At 46.5% G+C, this 19,823-nt stretch overlaps 1 protein-coding gene across 1 annotated transcript in view; it reads left to right on the forward strand.

Annotated features, from left to right (window-relative positions):
* Positions 1–19,823, forward strand: part of ANTXRL (ANTXR like) — a 108,360-nt gene that overhangs the window by 60,201 nt on the left and 28,336 nt on the right. Inside the window, exons 10-12 of the mRNA XM_075288373.1 lie at positions 9,277–9,375; positions 9,685–9,754; positions 10,147–10,225. Of these exons, the coding sequence (XP_075144474.1) occupies positions 9,277–9,375; positions 9,685–9,754; positions 10,147–10,225 (248 nt within the window). The remainder of the gene's footprint in view (positions 1–9,276; positions 9,376–9,684; positions 9,755–10,146; positions 10,226–19,823) is intronic.

Raw genomic sequence — 19,823 nt, forward strand, 5'->3', positions numbered from 1 at the left:
GCCACATAACACCGCCATATACAAGGTACATAACACCGCCATATACAAGGTACATAACACCGCCATATACAAGCCACATAACACCGCCATATACAAGGTACATAACACCGCCATATACAAGGCACATAACACCGCCATATACAAGGCACATAACACCGCCATATACAAGCCACATAACACCGCCATATACAAGGTACATAACACCGCCATATACAAGGCACATAACACCGCCATATACAAGGCACATAACACCGCCATATACAAGGCACATAACACCGCCATATACAAGGCACATAACACCGCCGTATACAAGGCACATAACACCGCCGTATACAAGCCACATAACACTGCCATATACAAGCCACATAACACCGCCATATACAAGCCAAATAACACCGCCATATACAAGGCACATAACACCGCCATATACAAGGCACATAACACCGCCATATACAAGCCACATAACACCACCATATACAAGCCACATAACACCGCCATATACAAGGCACATAACACCGCCATATACAAGGCACATAACACCGCCGTATACAAGCCACATAACACTGCCATATACAAGCCACATAACACCGCCATATACAAGGCACATAACACCGCCATATACAAGCCACATAACACTGCCATATACAAGGCACATAACACCGCCATATACAAGGTACATAACACCGCCATATACAAGCCACATAACACCGCCATATACAAGGCACATAACACCGCCATATACAAGGTACATAACACCGCCATATACAAGGCACATAACACCGCCATATACAAGCCACATAACACCGCCATATACAAGCCACATAACACCGCCATATACAAGCCACATAACACCGCCATATACAAGGTACATAACACCGCCATATACAAGGCACATAACACCGCCATATACAAGGCACATAACACCGCCATATACAAGCCACATAACACCGCCATATACAAGGCACATAATACCGCCATATACAAGGCACATAACACCGCCATATACAAGGTACATAACACCGCCATATACAAGGTACATAACACCGCCATATACAAGGCACATAACACCGCCATATACAAGGTACATAACACCGCCATATACAAGGCACATAACACCGCCATATACAAGGCACATAACACCGCCGTATACAAGGCACATAACACCGCCGTATACAAGGCACATAACACCGCCATATACAAGGTACATAACACCGCCATATACAAGGCACATAACACCGCCATATACAAGGCACATAACACCGCCATATAGTGCCCATATAATACACACTACCACAAGTTACCCAATGTTAGGGTAGCATTTATTAACGGCCGCAAACTAGCGCGGCGCATACGATCCCCGCTCCCATTGAAATGAATGGGAGCGTGTACGGCAAGCAAAGGGTCACGCGGCGTACACGTGCCACATCACGCGGCACGTTACACCGTGTGAACGAGCCCTAACATAGATAGATAGATAGATAGATAGATAGATAGATAGATAGATAGATAGATAGGAGATAGATAGATAGATAGATAGATAGATAGATAGATAGGAGATAGATAGATAGATAGATAGATAGATAGATAGATAGATAGATAGATAGGAGATAGATAGATAGATAGATAGATAGATAGATAGATAGATAGGAGATAGATAGATAGATAGATAGATAGATAGATAGATAGATAGATAGATAGGAGATAGATAGATAGATAGATAGATAGATAGATAGATAGATAGATAGATAGGAGATAGATAGATAGATAGATAGATAGATAGATAGGAGATAGATAGATAGATAGATAGATAGATAGATAGATAGATAGATAGGAGATAGATAGATAGGAGATAGATAGATAGATAGATAGATAGGAGATAGATAGATAGATAGGAGATAGATAGATAGATAGATAGATAGATAGATAGATAGATAGATAGATAGATAGGAGATAGATAGATAGATAGATAGATAGATAGATAGATAGGAGATAGATAGATAGATAGATAGATAGATAGGAGATAGATAGATAGATAGATAGGAGATAGATAGATAGATAGATAGATAGATAGATAGATAGATAGGAGATAGATAGATAGATAGATAGATAGATAGATAGATAGATAGGAGATAGATAGATAGGAGATAGATAGATAGATAGATAGATAGATAGAAGATAGATAGATAGATAGATAGATAGATAGATAGATAGATAGGAGATAGATAGATAGATAGATAGGAGATAGATAGATAGATAGATAGATAGATAGATAGATAGATAGATAGATAGATAGATAGGAGATAGATAGATAGATAGGAGATAGATAGATAGATAGGAGATAGATAGATAGATAGGAGATAGATAGATAGATAGGAGATAGATAGATAGATAGATAGATAGATAGATAGGAGATAGATAGATAGATAGATAGATAGATAGATAGATAGATAGATCGATAGGAGATAGATAGATAGATAGATAGATAGATAGATAGATAGGAGATAGATAGATAGATAGATAGATAGGAGATAGATAGATAGGAGATAGATAGATAGATAGATAGATAGATAGGAGATAGATAGATAGGAGATAGATAGATAGATATATAGGAGATAGATAGATAGATAGATAGATAGATAGATAGGAGATAGATAGATAGATAGATAGATAGATAGATAGATAGATAGGAGATAGATAGATAGATAGGAGATAGATAGATAGGAGATAGATAGATAGATAGATAGATAGATAGATAGGAGATAGATAGATAGATAGATAGATAGGAGATAGATAGATAGATAGATAGATAGATAGATAGATAGATAGGAGATAGATAGATAGATAGGAGATAGATAGATAGGAGATAGATAGATAGATAGATAGATAGATAGATAGGAGATAGATAGATAGATAGATAGGAGATAGATAGATAGATAGATAGATAGATAGATAGGAGATAGATAGATAGATAGATAGATAGATAGATAGGAGATAGATAGATAGGAGATAGATAGATAGATAGATAGATAGATAGATAGATAGATAGATAGGAGATAGATAGATAGATAGGAGATAGATAGATAGGAGATAGATAGATAGATAGATAGATAGGAGATAGATAGATAGATAGATGTGAGCGGGGCCTCTAGGCACCATATACAGCGCTGTCTACAAGACTGGGGGTTGTACTAGTCCAGGCCACCCTGTGGTCAGCCCATCAGAAGAAAGGTATGGTCAGCATCCTGGGGTCTCGGCTGTCTCAGCTGTCTCGGCTGTCCCGGCTGTCTCGGCTGTCTCGGCTGTCTCGGCTGTCCCGGCTGTCTCGGCTGTCTCGGCTGTCTCGGCTGTCCCGGCTGTCTCGGCTGTCTCGGCTGTCTCGGCTGTCTTGGATGTCTCGGCTGTCCCGGCTGTCTCGGCTGTCCCGGCTGTCTCGGCTGTCTCGGCTGTCTCGGCTGTCTCGGATGTCCCGGCTGTCTCGGCTGTCTCGGATGTCCCGGCTGTCTCGGCTGTCTCGGCTGTCTCGGCTGTCTTGGATGTCTCGGCTGTCCCGGCTGTCTCGGCTGTCCCGGCTGTCTCGGCTGTCTCGGCTGTCTCGGCTGTCTTGGCTGTCTTGGATGTCTCGGCTGTCTCGGCTGTCTCGGCTGTCTCGGCTGTCTCGGCTGTCTTGGATGTCTTGGCTGTCCCGGCTGTCTCGGCTGTCTCGGCTGTCTCGGCTGTCCCGGCTGTCTTGGCTGTCTCGGCTGTCCCGGCTGTCTCGGCTGTCTTGGATGTCTCGGATGTCTCGGCTGTCCCGGCTGTCTCGGCTGTCCCGGCTGTCTCGGCTGTCCCGGCTGTCTCGGCTGTCTCGGCTGTCTCGGCTGTCTCGGCTGTCTCGGCTGTCCCGGCTGTCTTGGCTGTCTCGGCTGTCCCGGCTGTCTTGGATGTCTCGGATGTCTCGGCTGTCCCGGCTGTCTCGGCTGTCTCGGCTGTCCCGGCTGTCTCGGCTGTCTCGGCTGTCTCGGCTGTCTCGGATGTCTCGGCTGTCTCGGCTGTCCCGGCTGTCTTGGCTGTCTCGGCTGTCTCGGCTGTCTCGGCTGTCTCGGCTGTCCCGGCTGTCTCGGCTGTCTCGGCTCTCCCGGCTGTCCCGGCTGTCTCGGCTGTCTCGGCTGTCCCGGCTGTCTCGGCTGTCTCGGCTGTCTCGGCTGTCTCGGCTGTCTCGGATGTCTCGGCTGTCCCGGCTGTCTCGGCTGTCTCGGCTGTCTCGGCTGTCTCGGATGTCTCGGCTGTCCCGGCTGTCTCGGCTGTCTCGGCTGTCCCGGCTGTCTCGGCTGTCTCGGCTGTCTCGGCTGTCCCGGCTGTCCCGGCTGTCTCGGCTGTCTCGGCTGTCTCGGCTGTCCCGGCTGTCTCGGCTGTCTCGGCTGTCTCGGCTGTCCCGGCTGTCTCGGCTGTCCCGGCTGTCTCGGCTGTCTCGGCTGTCTCGGCTGTCCCGGCTGTCTCGGCTGTCTCGGCTGTCCCGGCTGTCTCGGCTGTCTCGGCTGTCTCGGCTGTCCTGGCTGTCTCGGCTGTCTCGGCTGTCTCGGCTGTCCCGGCTGTCTCGGCTGTCTCGGCTGTCTCGGCTGTCCTGGCTGTCTCGGCTGTCTCGGCTGTCCCGGCTGTCTCGGCTGTCTCGGCTGTCTCGGCTGTCCTGGCTGTCTCGGCTGTCTTGGCTGTCTCGCTGCTGACTGCACTCTTTTCCTGTTCTGCCAGATCTGCATCTTTCTATGACACGGAGGAAGTTGTGGTGCGGGCGCATTCCTGGCGGAGTGTGTGGTGTTTGTACATAGAAGAGACATCATCGCCTGCCGCTCCCAACACACACAAAGGAGCCCGACTGGATCACAAATCCATGGCTGCCTACTTCCAGAAACAGTGCCCCAGCTGTCCACAGGATGGGCCTGGTACTGCAGCTCCAGACCGTGCACTTCAGTGGAGCTGTCCCGTAATACCAGACACAACCTGTGGACAAGTGGGGCGCTGTTTGTGGAAAAAAGCCGCCATGATCGTCTAGTAATGGACAAACTATTATAAAGTGGCCAAAAGTCCCAAATTTCCTGCGACCCTCCTGAATGGTAGGCTGAGCGTAGGCTTCCATACTAGGTCTAGGTGGTCATGGGCAGTCCCAGGGAAGGACCTACATGTTCCCACGTTACCATCTTCAGAGTTGGGCCCTCGTAGCCGGACTCAGACTGGGCCCGGACCCCCGAGCTTACAGAAGACCTATAGACAGGACCGGCCCATGGTTGGTGCAGACTCAAATATTCAAGGGGTTCGTCCACCAGTCCAGTTCAGACTCCATTATGGTCCTCTCTGGGCATCTTCTGGTTTCTCCAGCCTCGTGGGTGACATCACGAGCCCCAACATGTCACCCATGACATCACGAGCCCCAACATGTCACCCATGACATCACGAGCCCCAACATGTCACCCATGACATCAGCAATCCCCAACATGTCACCCATGACATCACGAGCCCCAACATGTCACCCATGACATCACGAGCCCCAACATGTCACCCATGACATCACGAGCCCCAACATGTCACCCATGACATCACGAGCCCCAACATGTCACCCATGACATCAGCGATCCCCAACATGTCACCCATGACATCACGAGCCCCAATATGTCACCCATGACATCAGCGATCCCCAACATGTCACCCATGACATCACGAGCCCCAATATGTCACCCATGACATCACGAGCCCCAACATGTCACCCATGACATCACGAGCCCCAACATGTCACCCATGACATCACGAGCCCCAACATGTCACCCATGACATCAGCGATCCCCAACATGTCACCCATGACATCAGCGATCCCCAACATGTCACCCATGACATCAGCGATCCCCAATATGTCACCCATGACATCACGAGCCCCAACATGTCACCCATGACATCAGCGATCCCCAACATGTCACCCATGACATCACGAGCCCCAACATGTCACCCATGACATCACGAGCCCCAACATGTCACCCATGACATCAGCGATCCCCAACATGTCACCCATGACATCACGATCCCCAACATGTCACCCATGACATCAGCGATCCCCAACATGTCACCCATGACATCACGAGCCCCAATATGTCACCCATGACATCACGAGCCCCAACATGTCACCCATGACATCACGAGCCCCAACATGTCACCCATGACATCACGAGCCCCAACATGTCACCCATGACATCACGAGCCCCAACATGTCACCCATGACATCAGCGATCCCCAACATGTCACCCATGACATCACGAGCCCCAACATGTCACCCATGACATCACGAGTCCCAACATGTCACCCATGACATCACGAGCCCCAACATGTCACCCATGACATCACGAGCCCCAATATGTCACCCATGACATCAGCGATCCCCAACATGTCACCCATGACATCACGAGCCCCAACATGTCACCCATGACATCAGCGATCCCCAACATGTCACCCATGACATCACGAGCCCCAACATGTCACCCATGACATCAGCGATCCCCAACATGTCACCCATGACATCAGCGATCCCCAACATGTCACCCATGACATCACGAGCCCCAACATGTCACCCATGACATCACGAGCCCCAATATGTCACCCATGACATCAGCGATCCCCAACATGTCACCCATGACATCAGCGATCCCCAATATGTCACCCATGACATCAGCGATCCCCAACATGTCACCCATGACATCAGCGATCCCCAACATGTCACCCATGACATCAGCGATCCCCAACATGTCACCCATGACATCACGAGCCCCAACATGTCACCCATGACATCACGATCCCCAACATGTCACCCATGACATCAGCGATCCCCAACATGTCACCCATGACATCACGAGCCCCAACATGTCACCCATGACATCACGAGCCCCAACATGTCACCCATGACATCAGCGATCCCCAACATGTCACCCATGACATCAGCGATCCCCAACATGTCACCCATGACATCAGCGATCCCCAACATGTCACCCATGACATCACGAGCCCCAACATGTCACCCATGACATCAGCGATCCCCAACATGTCACCCATGACATCACGAGCCCCAACATGTCACCCATGACATCAGCGATCCCCAACATGTCACCCATGACATCAGCGATCCCCAACATGTCACCCATGACATCACGAGCCCCAACATGTCACCCATGACATCAGCGATCCCCAACATGTCACCCATGACATCAGCGATCCCCAACATGTCACCCATGACATCACGAGCCCCAATATGTCACCCATGACATCAGCGATCCCCAACATGTCACCCATGACATCAGCGATCCCCAATATGTCACCCATGACATCAGCGATCCCCAACATGTCATCCATGACATCAGCGATCCCCAACATGTCACCTATGACATCAGCGATCCCCAACATGTCACCCATGACATCACGAGCCCCAACATGTCACCCATGACATCACGATCCCCAACATGTCACCCATGACATCAGCGATCCCCAACATGTCACCCATGACATCAGCGATCCCCAACATGTCACCCATGACATCAGCGATCCCCAACATGTCACCCATGACATCAGCGATCCCCAACATGTCACCCATGACATCAGCGATCCCCAACATGTCACCCATGACATCAGCGATCCCCAACATGTCACCCATGACATCACGAGCCCCAACATGTCACCCATGACATCACGAGCCCCAACATGTCACCCATGACATCACGATCCCCAACATGTCACCCATGACATCACGAGCCCCAACATGTCACCCATGACATCACGAGCCCCAACATGTCACCCATGACATCAGCGATCCCCAACATGTCACCCATGACATCACGAGCCCCAACATGTCACCCATGACATCACGAGCCCCAACATGTCACCCATGACATCACGATCCCCAACATGTCACCCATGACATCAGCGATCCCCAATATGTCACCCATGACATCAGCGATCCCCAATATGTCACCCATGACATCAGCGATCCCCAATATGTCACCCATGACATCAGCGATCCCCAATATGTCACCCATGACATCAGCGATCCCCAATATGTCACCCATGACATCAGCGATCCCCAATATGTCACCCATGACATCAGCGATCCCCAACATGTCACCCATGACATCACGAGCCCCAACATGTCACCCATGACATCACGAGCCCCAACATGTCACCCATGACATCAGCGATCCCCAACATGTCACCCATGACATCAGCGATCCCCAACATGTCACCCATGACATCACGAGCCCCAACATGTCACCCATGACATCACGAGCCCCAACATGTCACCCATGACATCACGAGCCCCAACATGTCACCCATGACATCAGCGATCCCCAACATGTCACCCATGACATCAGCGATCCCCAACATGTCACCCATGACATCACGAGCCCCAACATGTCACCCATGACATCACGAGCCCCAACATGTCACCCATGACATCACGATCCCCAACATGTCACCCATGACATCAGCGATCCCCAATATGTCACCCATGACATCAGCGATCCCCAATATGTCACCCATGACATCACGAGCCCCAATATGTCACCCATGACATCAGCGATCCCCAACATGTCACCCATGACATCACGAGCCCCAACATGTCACCCATGACATCAGCGATCCCCAATATGTCACCCATGACATCAGCGATCCCCAATATGTCACCCATGACATCAGCGATCCCCAATATGTCACCCATGACATCACGAGCCCCAATATGTCACCCATGACATCAGCGATCCCCAACATGTCACCCATGACATCACGAGCCCCAACATGTCACCCATGACATCAGCGATCCCCAATATGTCACCCATGACATCAGCGATCCCCAATATGTCACCCATGACATCAGCGATCCCCTGAGGCCTGTGACATCACCCAAGAGGCCACAATATTAGAGGAGGGGGCCGTGAAGGATCGCGGGAGAGGTGAGGGTATCCGTGTATTGTTTCCTCGGGGGACCCCAGAATAGAATCGGACCCCCAACAATGTCAGGTTTCGCTGCAGCCCTAGTTGTTAGGATTCAGACCCCAGCGTGTTCCATGTGTGGCTGCCCTCCCTGTGGGCTCTGCCCCCTGTGCCCTCCATATGACCCGGCCCCGGGCTCAGACTTGTGGCATTTCCTTCCATCTTGGGACGCTGAGGAGTTTATGATTCAGGTCTTGGTCACGGGAAGGCGCTGCCCCATGAAAGGCCCCCTTTATCCGCGCCCACCTTGTGAATGTCCCCCATTGTGTCCTCTCGTTTCAGAGACCTTCCAGGTGGTGGTCCGAGGGAACGGCTTCCACAGCACCCGCGATGCCAACCAGGTCCTGTGCAGCTTCAGGCTCAACGACAGCTTCACCATAAGTAAGGACGGGGCGCGGGCGGGGGAAGTGGGGCAGTTATCATAGCAATGGCCTACTCCAAGATGGCGGTTTCTTTCCAATATACCTTCCTTCATCACCGACCCTCTGGCACCATGACGTGTGGTCACCCATCATAGTCCTTGGCATTGGTGCGTCATATGGGACCCGTCATATTGCGATGGCCACGGCTTCATTCTTACCCCATTAGTGGTCAGGTTACCCTGAGTATTAATCTCCCCCCTGCCCCACCAAAGATGGCGGCATTAACCCTTCTACCATCACTAAGACAAGTCCTACTTGTGTCCTACAGATGAGAAGCCGACGGTCATACAAGACACCTACCTGCTGTGTCCTGCTCCGGTCATTGAAGAGGTTGGACAGTAAGTTCTTCTCATTGATGGTCCTGGTTCTCCAGGTAGACGTTGTGTCCGTCCTCTCCATCATGGTCGCCCTCCATCGTCCGAGCCAATACAACATCCAGTCCCTACAAGTCCTATCTCCGGGCCCAGAAATACAATGAACTATGGTCAGATGGGACCGGCGTCAAGATGGCGGATACTCAGAAGGAGGCTCCTGATCCCTCCTCGCTTATATGGCTGGTCCCTAATGTAGGACTATACAAGACTCGCCCCAGTCCGAGGGCCCAGGGTGACCCTACATGATGGATGAGCAGAGCGGGTGTTGTGGGAGGACTAGAGCGCCCGTTATCTATGACACCCATCATTCTTAGCGTGGACCGTGGCGGCTCTGATGTCTTCTTCTTCTCTTTCAGGGTGATGTATCTGCAGGTCAGTATGAACATGGGCCTAAACTTCATCTCCAGCTCTGTGAGCATCACCAGTACACATTGTGTAAGTATCACATGGCGGTAGTAGGAGGGAGCGATATGGCGGTATCATGTGGGTGCTATATGGTGATATCATGTGGGTGCTATATGGCGATATCATGTGGGTGCTATATGGCGGTATCATGTGGGTGCTATATGGTGATATCATGTGGGTGCTATATGGTGATATCATGTGGGTACTATATGGTGATATCATGTGGGTGCTATATGGCGGTATCATGTGGGTGCTATATGGTGATATCATGTGGGTGCTATATGGTGATATCATGTGGGTACTATATGGCGGTATCATGTGGGTGCTATATGGTGATATCATGTGGGTGCTATATGGCGATATCATGTGGGTGCTATATGGTGATATCATGTGGGTGCTATATGGTGATATCATGTGGGTGCTATATGGCGATATCATGTGGGTGCTATATGGCGGTATCATGTGGGTGCTATATGGCGATATCATGTGGGTGCTATATGGCGGTATCATGTGGGTGCTATATGGTGATATCATGTGGGTGCTATATGGTGATATCATGTGGGTGCTATATGGTGATATCATGTGGGTGCTATATGGTGATATCATGTGGGTGCTATATGGCGGTATAATGTGGGTGCTATATGGCGGTATCATGTGGGTGCTATATGGTGATATCATGTGGGTGCTATATGGCGATATCATGTGGGTGCTATATGGCGATATCATGTGGGTGCTATATGACGGTATCATGTGGGTGCTATATGGCAATATCATAATGTGCTATATGGCGGTATCATGTGGGTGCTATATGGTGATATCATGTGGGTGCTATATGGCGATATCATGTGGGTGCTATATGGTGATATCATGTGGGTACTATATGGTGATATCATGTGGGTGCTATATGGCGGTATCATGTGGGTGCTATATGGCAATATCATAATGTGCTATATGGCGGTATCATGTGGGTGCTATATGGCGGTATCATGTGGGTGCTATATGGTGATATCATGTGGGTGCTATATGGCGATATCATGTGGGAGCTATATGGTGATATCATGTGGGAGCTATATGGCGGTATCATGTGGGAGCTATATGGTGATATCATGTGGGTACTATATGGTGATATCATGTGGGTACTATATGGTGATATCATGTGGGTACTATATGGCGATATCATGTGGGTACTATATGGTGATATCATGTGGGTACTATATGGCGATATCATGTGGGTACTATATGGTGATATCATGTGGGTACTATATGGTGATATCATGTGGGTGCTATATGGCGGTATCATGTGGGTGCTATATGGTGATATCATGTGGGTGCTATATGGTGATATCATGTGGGTACTATATGGCGATATTATGTGGGTACTATATGGTGATATCATGTGGGTACTATATGGCGATATCATGTGGGTACTATATGGTGATATCATGTGGGTACTATATGGCGATATCATGTGGGTGCTATATGGCGGTATCATGTGGGTGCTATATGGTGATATCATGTGGGTGCTATATGGTGATATCATGTGGGTGCTATATGGTGATATCATGTGGGTGCTATATGGCGGTATCATGTGGGTGCTATATGGTGATATCATGTGGGTGCTATATGGTGATATCATGTGGGTACTATATGGCGATATCATGTGGGTACTATATGGTGATATCATGTGGGTACTATATGGCGATATCATGTGGGTACTATATGGTGATATCATGTGGGTGCTATATGGTGATATCATGTGGGTACTATATGGCAATCATGTGGGTGCTATATGGCGATATCATGTGGGTGCTATATGGCGGTATCATGTGGGTGCTATATGGTGATATCATGTGGGTGCTATATGGTGATATCATGTGGGTGCTATATGGCGGTATCATGTGGGTGCTATATGGTGATATCATGTGGGTGCTATATGGTGATATCATGTGGGTACTATATGGCGATATCATATGGGTGCTATATGGTGATATCATGTGGGTACTATATGGTGATATCATGTGGGAGCTATATGGTGATATCATGTGGGTACTATATGGTGATATCATGTGGGTGCTATATGGCGGTATCATGTGGGTGCTATATGGCAATATCATAATGTGCTATATGGCGGTATCATGTGGGTGCTATATGGCGGTATCATGTGGGTGCTATATGGTGATATCATGTGGGTGCTATATGGCGATATCATGTGGGAGCTATATGGTGATATCATGTGGGTACTATATGGTGATATCATGTGGGTACTATATGGCGATATCATGTGGGTACTATATGGTGATATCATGTGGGTGCTATATGGTGATATCATGTGGGTACTATATGGTGATATCATGTGGGTACTATATGGCGATATCATGTGGGTACTATATGGTGATATCATGTGGGTACTATATGGCGATATCATGTGGGTACTATATGGTGATATCATGTGGGTACTATATGGTGATATCATGTGGGTGCTATATGGCGGTATCATGTGGGTGCTATATGGTGATATCATGTGGGTGCTATATGGTGATATCATGTGGGTGCTATATGGCGGTATCATGTGGGTGCTATATGGTGATATCATGTGGGTACTATATGGTGATATCATGTGGGAGCTATATGGTGATATCATGTGGGTACTATATGGCAATCATGTGGGTGCTATATGGCGATATCATGTGGGTGCTATATGGCGGTATCATGTGGGTGCTATATGGTGATATCATGTGGGTGCTATATGGCGGTATCATGTGGGTGCTATATGGTGATATCATGTGGGTGCTATATGGCGGTATCATGTGGGTGCTATATGGTGATATCATGTGGGTGCTATATGGTGATATCATGTGGGAGCTATATGGTGATATCATGTGGGTACTATATGGTGATATCATGTGGGTGCTATATGGCGATATCATGTGGGTGCTATATGGTGATATCATGTGGGTGCTATATGGCGGTATCATGTGGGTACTATATGGTGATATCATGTGGGTACTATATGGCGATATCATATGGGTGCTATATGGTGATATCATGTGGGTGCTATATGGCGGTATCATGTGGGTGCTATATGGTGATATCATGTGGGTGCTATATGGCGATATCATGTGGGTACTATATGGCGATATCATGTGGGTGCTATATGGTGATATCATGTGGGTACTATATGGTGATATCATGTGGGAGCTATATGGTGATATCATGTGGGTACTATATGGCAATATCATGTGGGAGCTATATGGCGATATCATGTGGGTACTATATGGCGATATCATGTGGGTACTATATGGCAATATCATGTGGGTACTATATGGCGATATCATGTGGGTACTATATGGTGATATCATGTGGGTGCTATATGGTGATATCATGTGGGTGCTATATGGCGATATCATGTGGGTGCTATATGGCGATATCATGTGGGTACTATATGGTGATATCATGTGGGTGCTATATGGTGATATCATGTGGGAGCTATATGGTAATATCATGTGGGTACTATATGGTGATATCATGTGGGTACTATATGGCGATATCATGTGGGAGCTATATGGTGATATCATGTGGGTGCTATATGGTGATATCATGTGGGTACTATATGGTGATATCATGTGGGTACTATATGGTGATATCATGTGGGTACTATATGGCGATATCATGTGGGTACTATATGGTGATATCATGTGGGTGCTATATGGTGATATCATGTGGGTACTATATGGTGATATCATGTGGGTACTATATGGCGATATCATGTGGGAGCTATATGGCGGTATCATGTGGGTGCTATATGGTGATATCATGTGGGAGCTATATGGTGATATCATGTGGGTACTATATGGTGATATCATGTGGGTACTATATGGCGATATCATGTGGGAGCTATATGGCGGTATCATGTGGGTGCTATATGGTGATATCATGTGGGTGCTATATGGTGATATCATGTGGGTACTATATGGCGATATCATGTGGGTACTATATGGTGATATCATGTGGGTGCTATATGGTGATATCATGTGGGAGCTATATGGTAATATCATGTGGGTACTATATGGTGATATCATGTGGGTACTATATGGTGATATCATGTGGGAGCTATATGGTAATATCATGTGGGTACTATATGGTGATATCATGTGGGTACTATATGGTGATATCATGTGGGAGCTATATGGCGGTATCATGTGGGAGCTATATGGTAATATCATGTGGGTACTATATGGTGATATCATGTGGGTACTATATGGTGATATCATGTGGGTACTATATGGCGATATCATGTGGGTGCTATATGGTGATATCATGTGGGTGCTATATGGCGATATCATGTGGGTGCTATATGGTGATATCATGTGGGTGCTATATGGTAATATCATGTGGGTACTATATGGTGATATCATGTGGGTACTATATGGTGATATCATGTGGGAGCTATATGGCGGTATCATGTGGGAGCTATATGGTAATATCATGTGGGTACTATATGGTGATATCATGTGGGTACTATATGGTGATATCATGTGGGTACTATATGGCGATATCATGTGGGTGCTATATGGTGATATCATGTGGGTGCTATATGGCGATATCATGTGGGTGCTATATGGTGATATCATGTGGGTGCTATATGGTGATATCATGTGGGTGCTATATGGTGATATCATGTGGGTACTATATGGTAATATCATGTGGGTACTATATGGCGATATCATGTGGGTGCTATATGGTGATATCATGTGGGTGCTATATGGTGATATCATGTGGGTACTATATGGCGGTATCATGTGGGTGCTATATGGCGGTATCATGTGGGTACTATATGGCGGTATCATGTGGGTGCTATATGGTGATATCATGTGGGTGCTATATGGCGATATCATGTGGGTGCTATATGGTGATATCATGTGGGTGCTATATGGTGATATCATGTGGGTGCTATATGGTGATATCATGTGGGTGCTATATGGTGATATCATGTGGGTGCTATATGGTGATATCATGTGGGTGCTATATGGCGGTATCATGTGGGTGCTATATGGTGATATCATGTGGGTACTATATGGTGATATCATGTGGGTGCTATATGGTGATATCATGTGGGTGCTATATGGTGATATCATGTGGGTACTATATGGCGGTATCATGTGGGTGCTATATGGCGATATCATGTGGGTGCTATATGGCAGTATCATGTGGGTACTATATGGTGATATCATGTGGGTACTATATGGCGATATCATGTGGGTACTATATGGTAATATCATGTGGGTACTATATGGTGATATCATGTGGGAGCTATATGGCGATATCATGTGGGTACTATATGGCGATATCATGTGGGTACTATATGGTGATATCATGTGGGTACTATATGGCGATATCATGTGGGTGCTATATGGCGGTATCATGTGGGTGCTATATGGCAGTATCATGTGGGTACTATATGGTGATATCATGTGGGTACTATATGGTAATATCATGTGGGTACTATATGGTGATATCATGTGGGAGCTATATGGCGATATCATGTGGGTACTATATGGCAATATCATGTGGGTACTATATGGTGATATCATGTGGGTACTATATGGCGATATCATGTGGGTGCTATATGGCGGTATCATGTGGGTGCTATATGGCAATATCATGTGGGTACTATATGGTGATATCATGTGGGTACTATATGGCGATATCATGTGGGAGCTATATGGTGATATCATGTGGGTGCTATATGGTGATATCATGTGGGTGCTATATGGCGATATCATGTGGGAGCTATATGGCGATATCATGTGGGTGCTATATGGCGATATCATGTGGGTACTATATGGCAGTATCATGTGGGAGCTATATGGTGATATCATGTGGGTGCTATATGGCGATATCATGTGGGTACTATATGGCAGTATCATGTGGGAGCTATATGGTGATATCATGTGGGAGCTATATGGTGATATCATGTGGGAGCTATATGGCGATATCATGTGGGAGCTATATGGCGATATCATGTGGGAGCTATATGGTGATATCATGTGGGTACTATATGGCGATATCATGTGGGAGCTATATGGTGATATCATGTGGGTGCTATATGGCAATATCATGTGGGTGCTATATGGCGATATCATGTGGGAGCTATATGGCGATATCATGTGGGTGCTATATGGTGATATCATGTGGGTGCTATATGGCGATATCATGTGGGAGCTATATGGTGATATCATGTGGGTACTATATGGTGATATCATGTGGGTACTATATGGCAATATCATGTGGGTGCTATATGGCAATATCATGTGGGTGCTATATGGCGGTATCATGTGGGTGCTATATGGCGGTATCATGTGGGTACTATATGGTGATATCATGTGGGTACTATATGGCGATATCATGTGGGTGCTATATGGTGATATCATGTGGGTACTATATGGTGATATCATGTGGGTACTATATGGTGATATCATGTGGGTACTATATGGTGATATCATGTGGGAGCTATATGGTGATATCATGTGGGAGCTATATGGCGATATCATGTGGGTGCTATATGACGGTATCATGTGGGTGCTATATGGCAATATCATAATGTGCTATATGGCGGTATCATGTGGGTGCTATATGGTGATATCATGTGGGTACTATATGGTGATATCATGTGGGTGCTATATGGCGGTATCATGTGGGTGCTATATGGCAATATCATAATGTGCTATATGGCGGTATCATGTGGGTGCTATATGGCGGTATCATGTGGGTGCTATATGGTGATATCATGTGGGTGCTATATGGCGGTATCATGTGGGTGCTATATGGTGATATCATGTGGGTACTATATGGTGATATCATGTGGGTGCTATATGGCGGTATCATGTGGGTGCTATATGGCAATATCATAATGTGCTATATGGCGGTATCATGTGGGTGCTATATGGCGGTATCATGTGGGTGCTATATGGTGATATCATGTGGGTGCTATATGGTGATATCATGTGGGTACTATATGGTGATATCATGTGGGTACTATATGGTGATATCATGTGGGTACTATATGGTGATATCATGTGGGTACTATATGGCGATATCATGTGGGTACTATATGGTGATATCATGTGGGTACTATATGGCGATATCATGTGGGTACTATATGGTGATATCATGTGGGTACTATATGGTGATATCATGTGGGTGCTATATGGCGGTATCATGTGGGTGCTATATGGTGATATCATGTGGGTGCTATATGGCGATATCATGTGGGTACTATATGGTGATATCATGTGGGTACTATATGGTGATATCATGTGGGTGCTATATGGCGGTATCATGTGGGTGCTATATGGTGATATCATGTGGGTGCTATATGGTGATATCATGTGGGTGCTATATGGCGGTATCATGTGGGTGCTATATGGTGATATCATGTGGGTACTATATGGTGATATCATGTGGGTGCTATATGGCGGTATCATGTGGGTGCTATATGGTGATATCATGTGGGTACTATATGGTGATATCATGTGGGTGCTATATGGCGATATCATGTGGGTGCTATATGGTGATATCATGTGGGTGCTATATGGCAATATCATGTGGGTGCTATATGGCGATATCATGTGGGAGCTATATGGCGATATCATGTGGGTGCTATATGGCGATATCATGTGGGTGCTATATGGTGATATCATGTGGGTGCTATATGGCAATATCATGTGGGTGCTATATGGCAATATCATGTGGGTGCTATATGGCGATATCATGTGGGTGCTATATGGCGATATCATGTGGGTGCTATATGGTGATATCATGTGGGTGCTATATGGCAATATCATGTGGGTGCTATATGGTGATATCATGTGGGTGCTATATGGCGATATCATGTGGGTGCTATATGGTGATATCATGTGGGTGCTATATGGCAATATCATGTGGGTGCTATATGGCGATATCATGTGGGAGCTATATGGCGATATCATGTGGGAGCTATATGGTGATATCATGTGGGTACTATATGGCGATATCATGTGGGTACTATATGGCAATATCATGTGGGTGCTATATGGCAATATCATGTGGGTGCTATATGGTGATATCATGTGGGTGCTATATGGCGATATCATGTGGGTACTATATGGCGATATCATGTGGGTGCTATATGGTGATATCATGTGGGTACTATATGGTGATATCATGTGGGAGCTATATGGTGATATCATGTGGGTACTATATGGCAATATCATGTGGGAGCTATATGGCGATATCATGTGGGTACTATATGGCGATATCATGTGGGTACTATATGGCAATATCATGTGGGTACTATATGGCGATATCATGTGGGTACTATATGGTGATATCATGTGGGTGCTATATGGTGATATCATGTGGGTGCTATATGGCGATATCATGTGGGTGCTATATGGTGATATCATGTGGGTACTATATGGTGATATCATGTGGGTGCTATATGGTGATATCATGTGGGAGCTATATGGTAATATCATGTGGGTACTATATGGTGATATCATGTGGGTACTATATGGCGATATCATGTGGGAGCTATATGGTGATATCATGTGGGTGCTATATGGTGATATCATGTGGGTACTATATGGTGATATCATGTGGGTACTATATGGTGATATCATGTGGGTACTATATGGCGATATCATGTGGGTACTATATGGTGATATCATGTGGGTGCTATATGGTGATATCATGTGGGAGCTATATGGTAATATCATGTGGGTACTATATGGTGATATCATGTGGGTACTATATGGCGATATCATGTGGGAGCTATATGGTGATATCATGTGGGTGCTATATGGTGATATCATGTGGGTACTATATGGTGATATCATGTGGGTACTATATGGTGATATCATGTGGGTACTATATGGCGATATCATGTGGGTACTATATGGTGATATCATGTGGGTGCTATATGGTGATATCATGTGGGTACTATATGGTGATATCATGTGGGTACTATATGGCGATATCATGTGGGAGCTATATGGCGGTATCATGTGGGTGCTATATGGCGATATCATGTGGGTACTATATGGTGATATCATGTGGGTGCTATATGGTGATATCATGTGGGAGCTATATGGTGATATCATGTGGGTGCTATATGGTGATATCATGTGGGTACTATATGGTGATATCATGTGGGTACTATATGGTGATATCATGTGGGAGCTATATGGCGGTATCATGTGGGAGCTATATGGTAATATCATGTGGGTACTATATGGTGATATCATGTGGGTGCTATATGGTAATATCATGTGGGTACTATATGGTGATATCATGTGGGTGCTATATGGCGATATCATGTGGGTGCTATATGGCGGTATCATGTGGGTGCTATATGGCGGTATCATGTGGGTACTATATGGCGGTATCATGTGGGTGCTATATGGTGATATCATGTGGGTGCTATATGGCGATATCATGTGGGTGCTATATGGCGGTATCATGTGGGTGCTATATGGTGATATCATGTGGGTGCTATATGGTGATATCATGTGGGTGCTATATGGCGGTATCATGTGGGTGCTATATGGTGATATCATGTGGGTACTATATGGTGATATCATGTGGGTGC

This window comes from Leptodactylus fuscus, chromosome 10 (assembly GCF_031893055.1).
Source record: "Leptodactylus fuscus isolate aLepFus1 chromosome 10, aLepFus1.hap2, whole genome shotgun sequence".
In the NCBI taxonomy this organism is placed as follows: Eukaryota; Metazoa; Chordata; class Amphibia; order Anura; family Leptodactylidae; genus Leptodactylus; species Leptodactylus fuscus.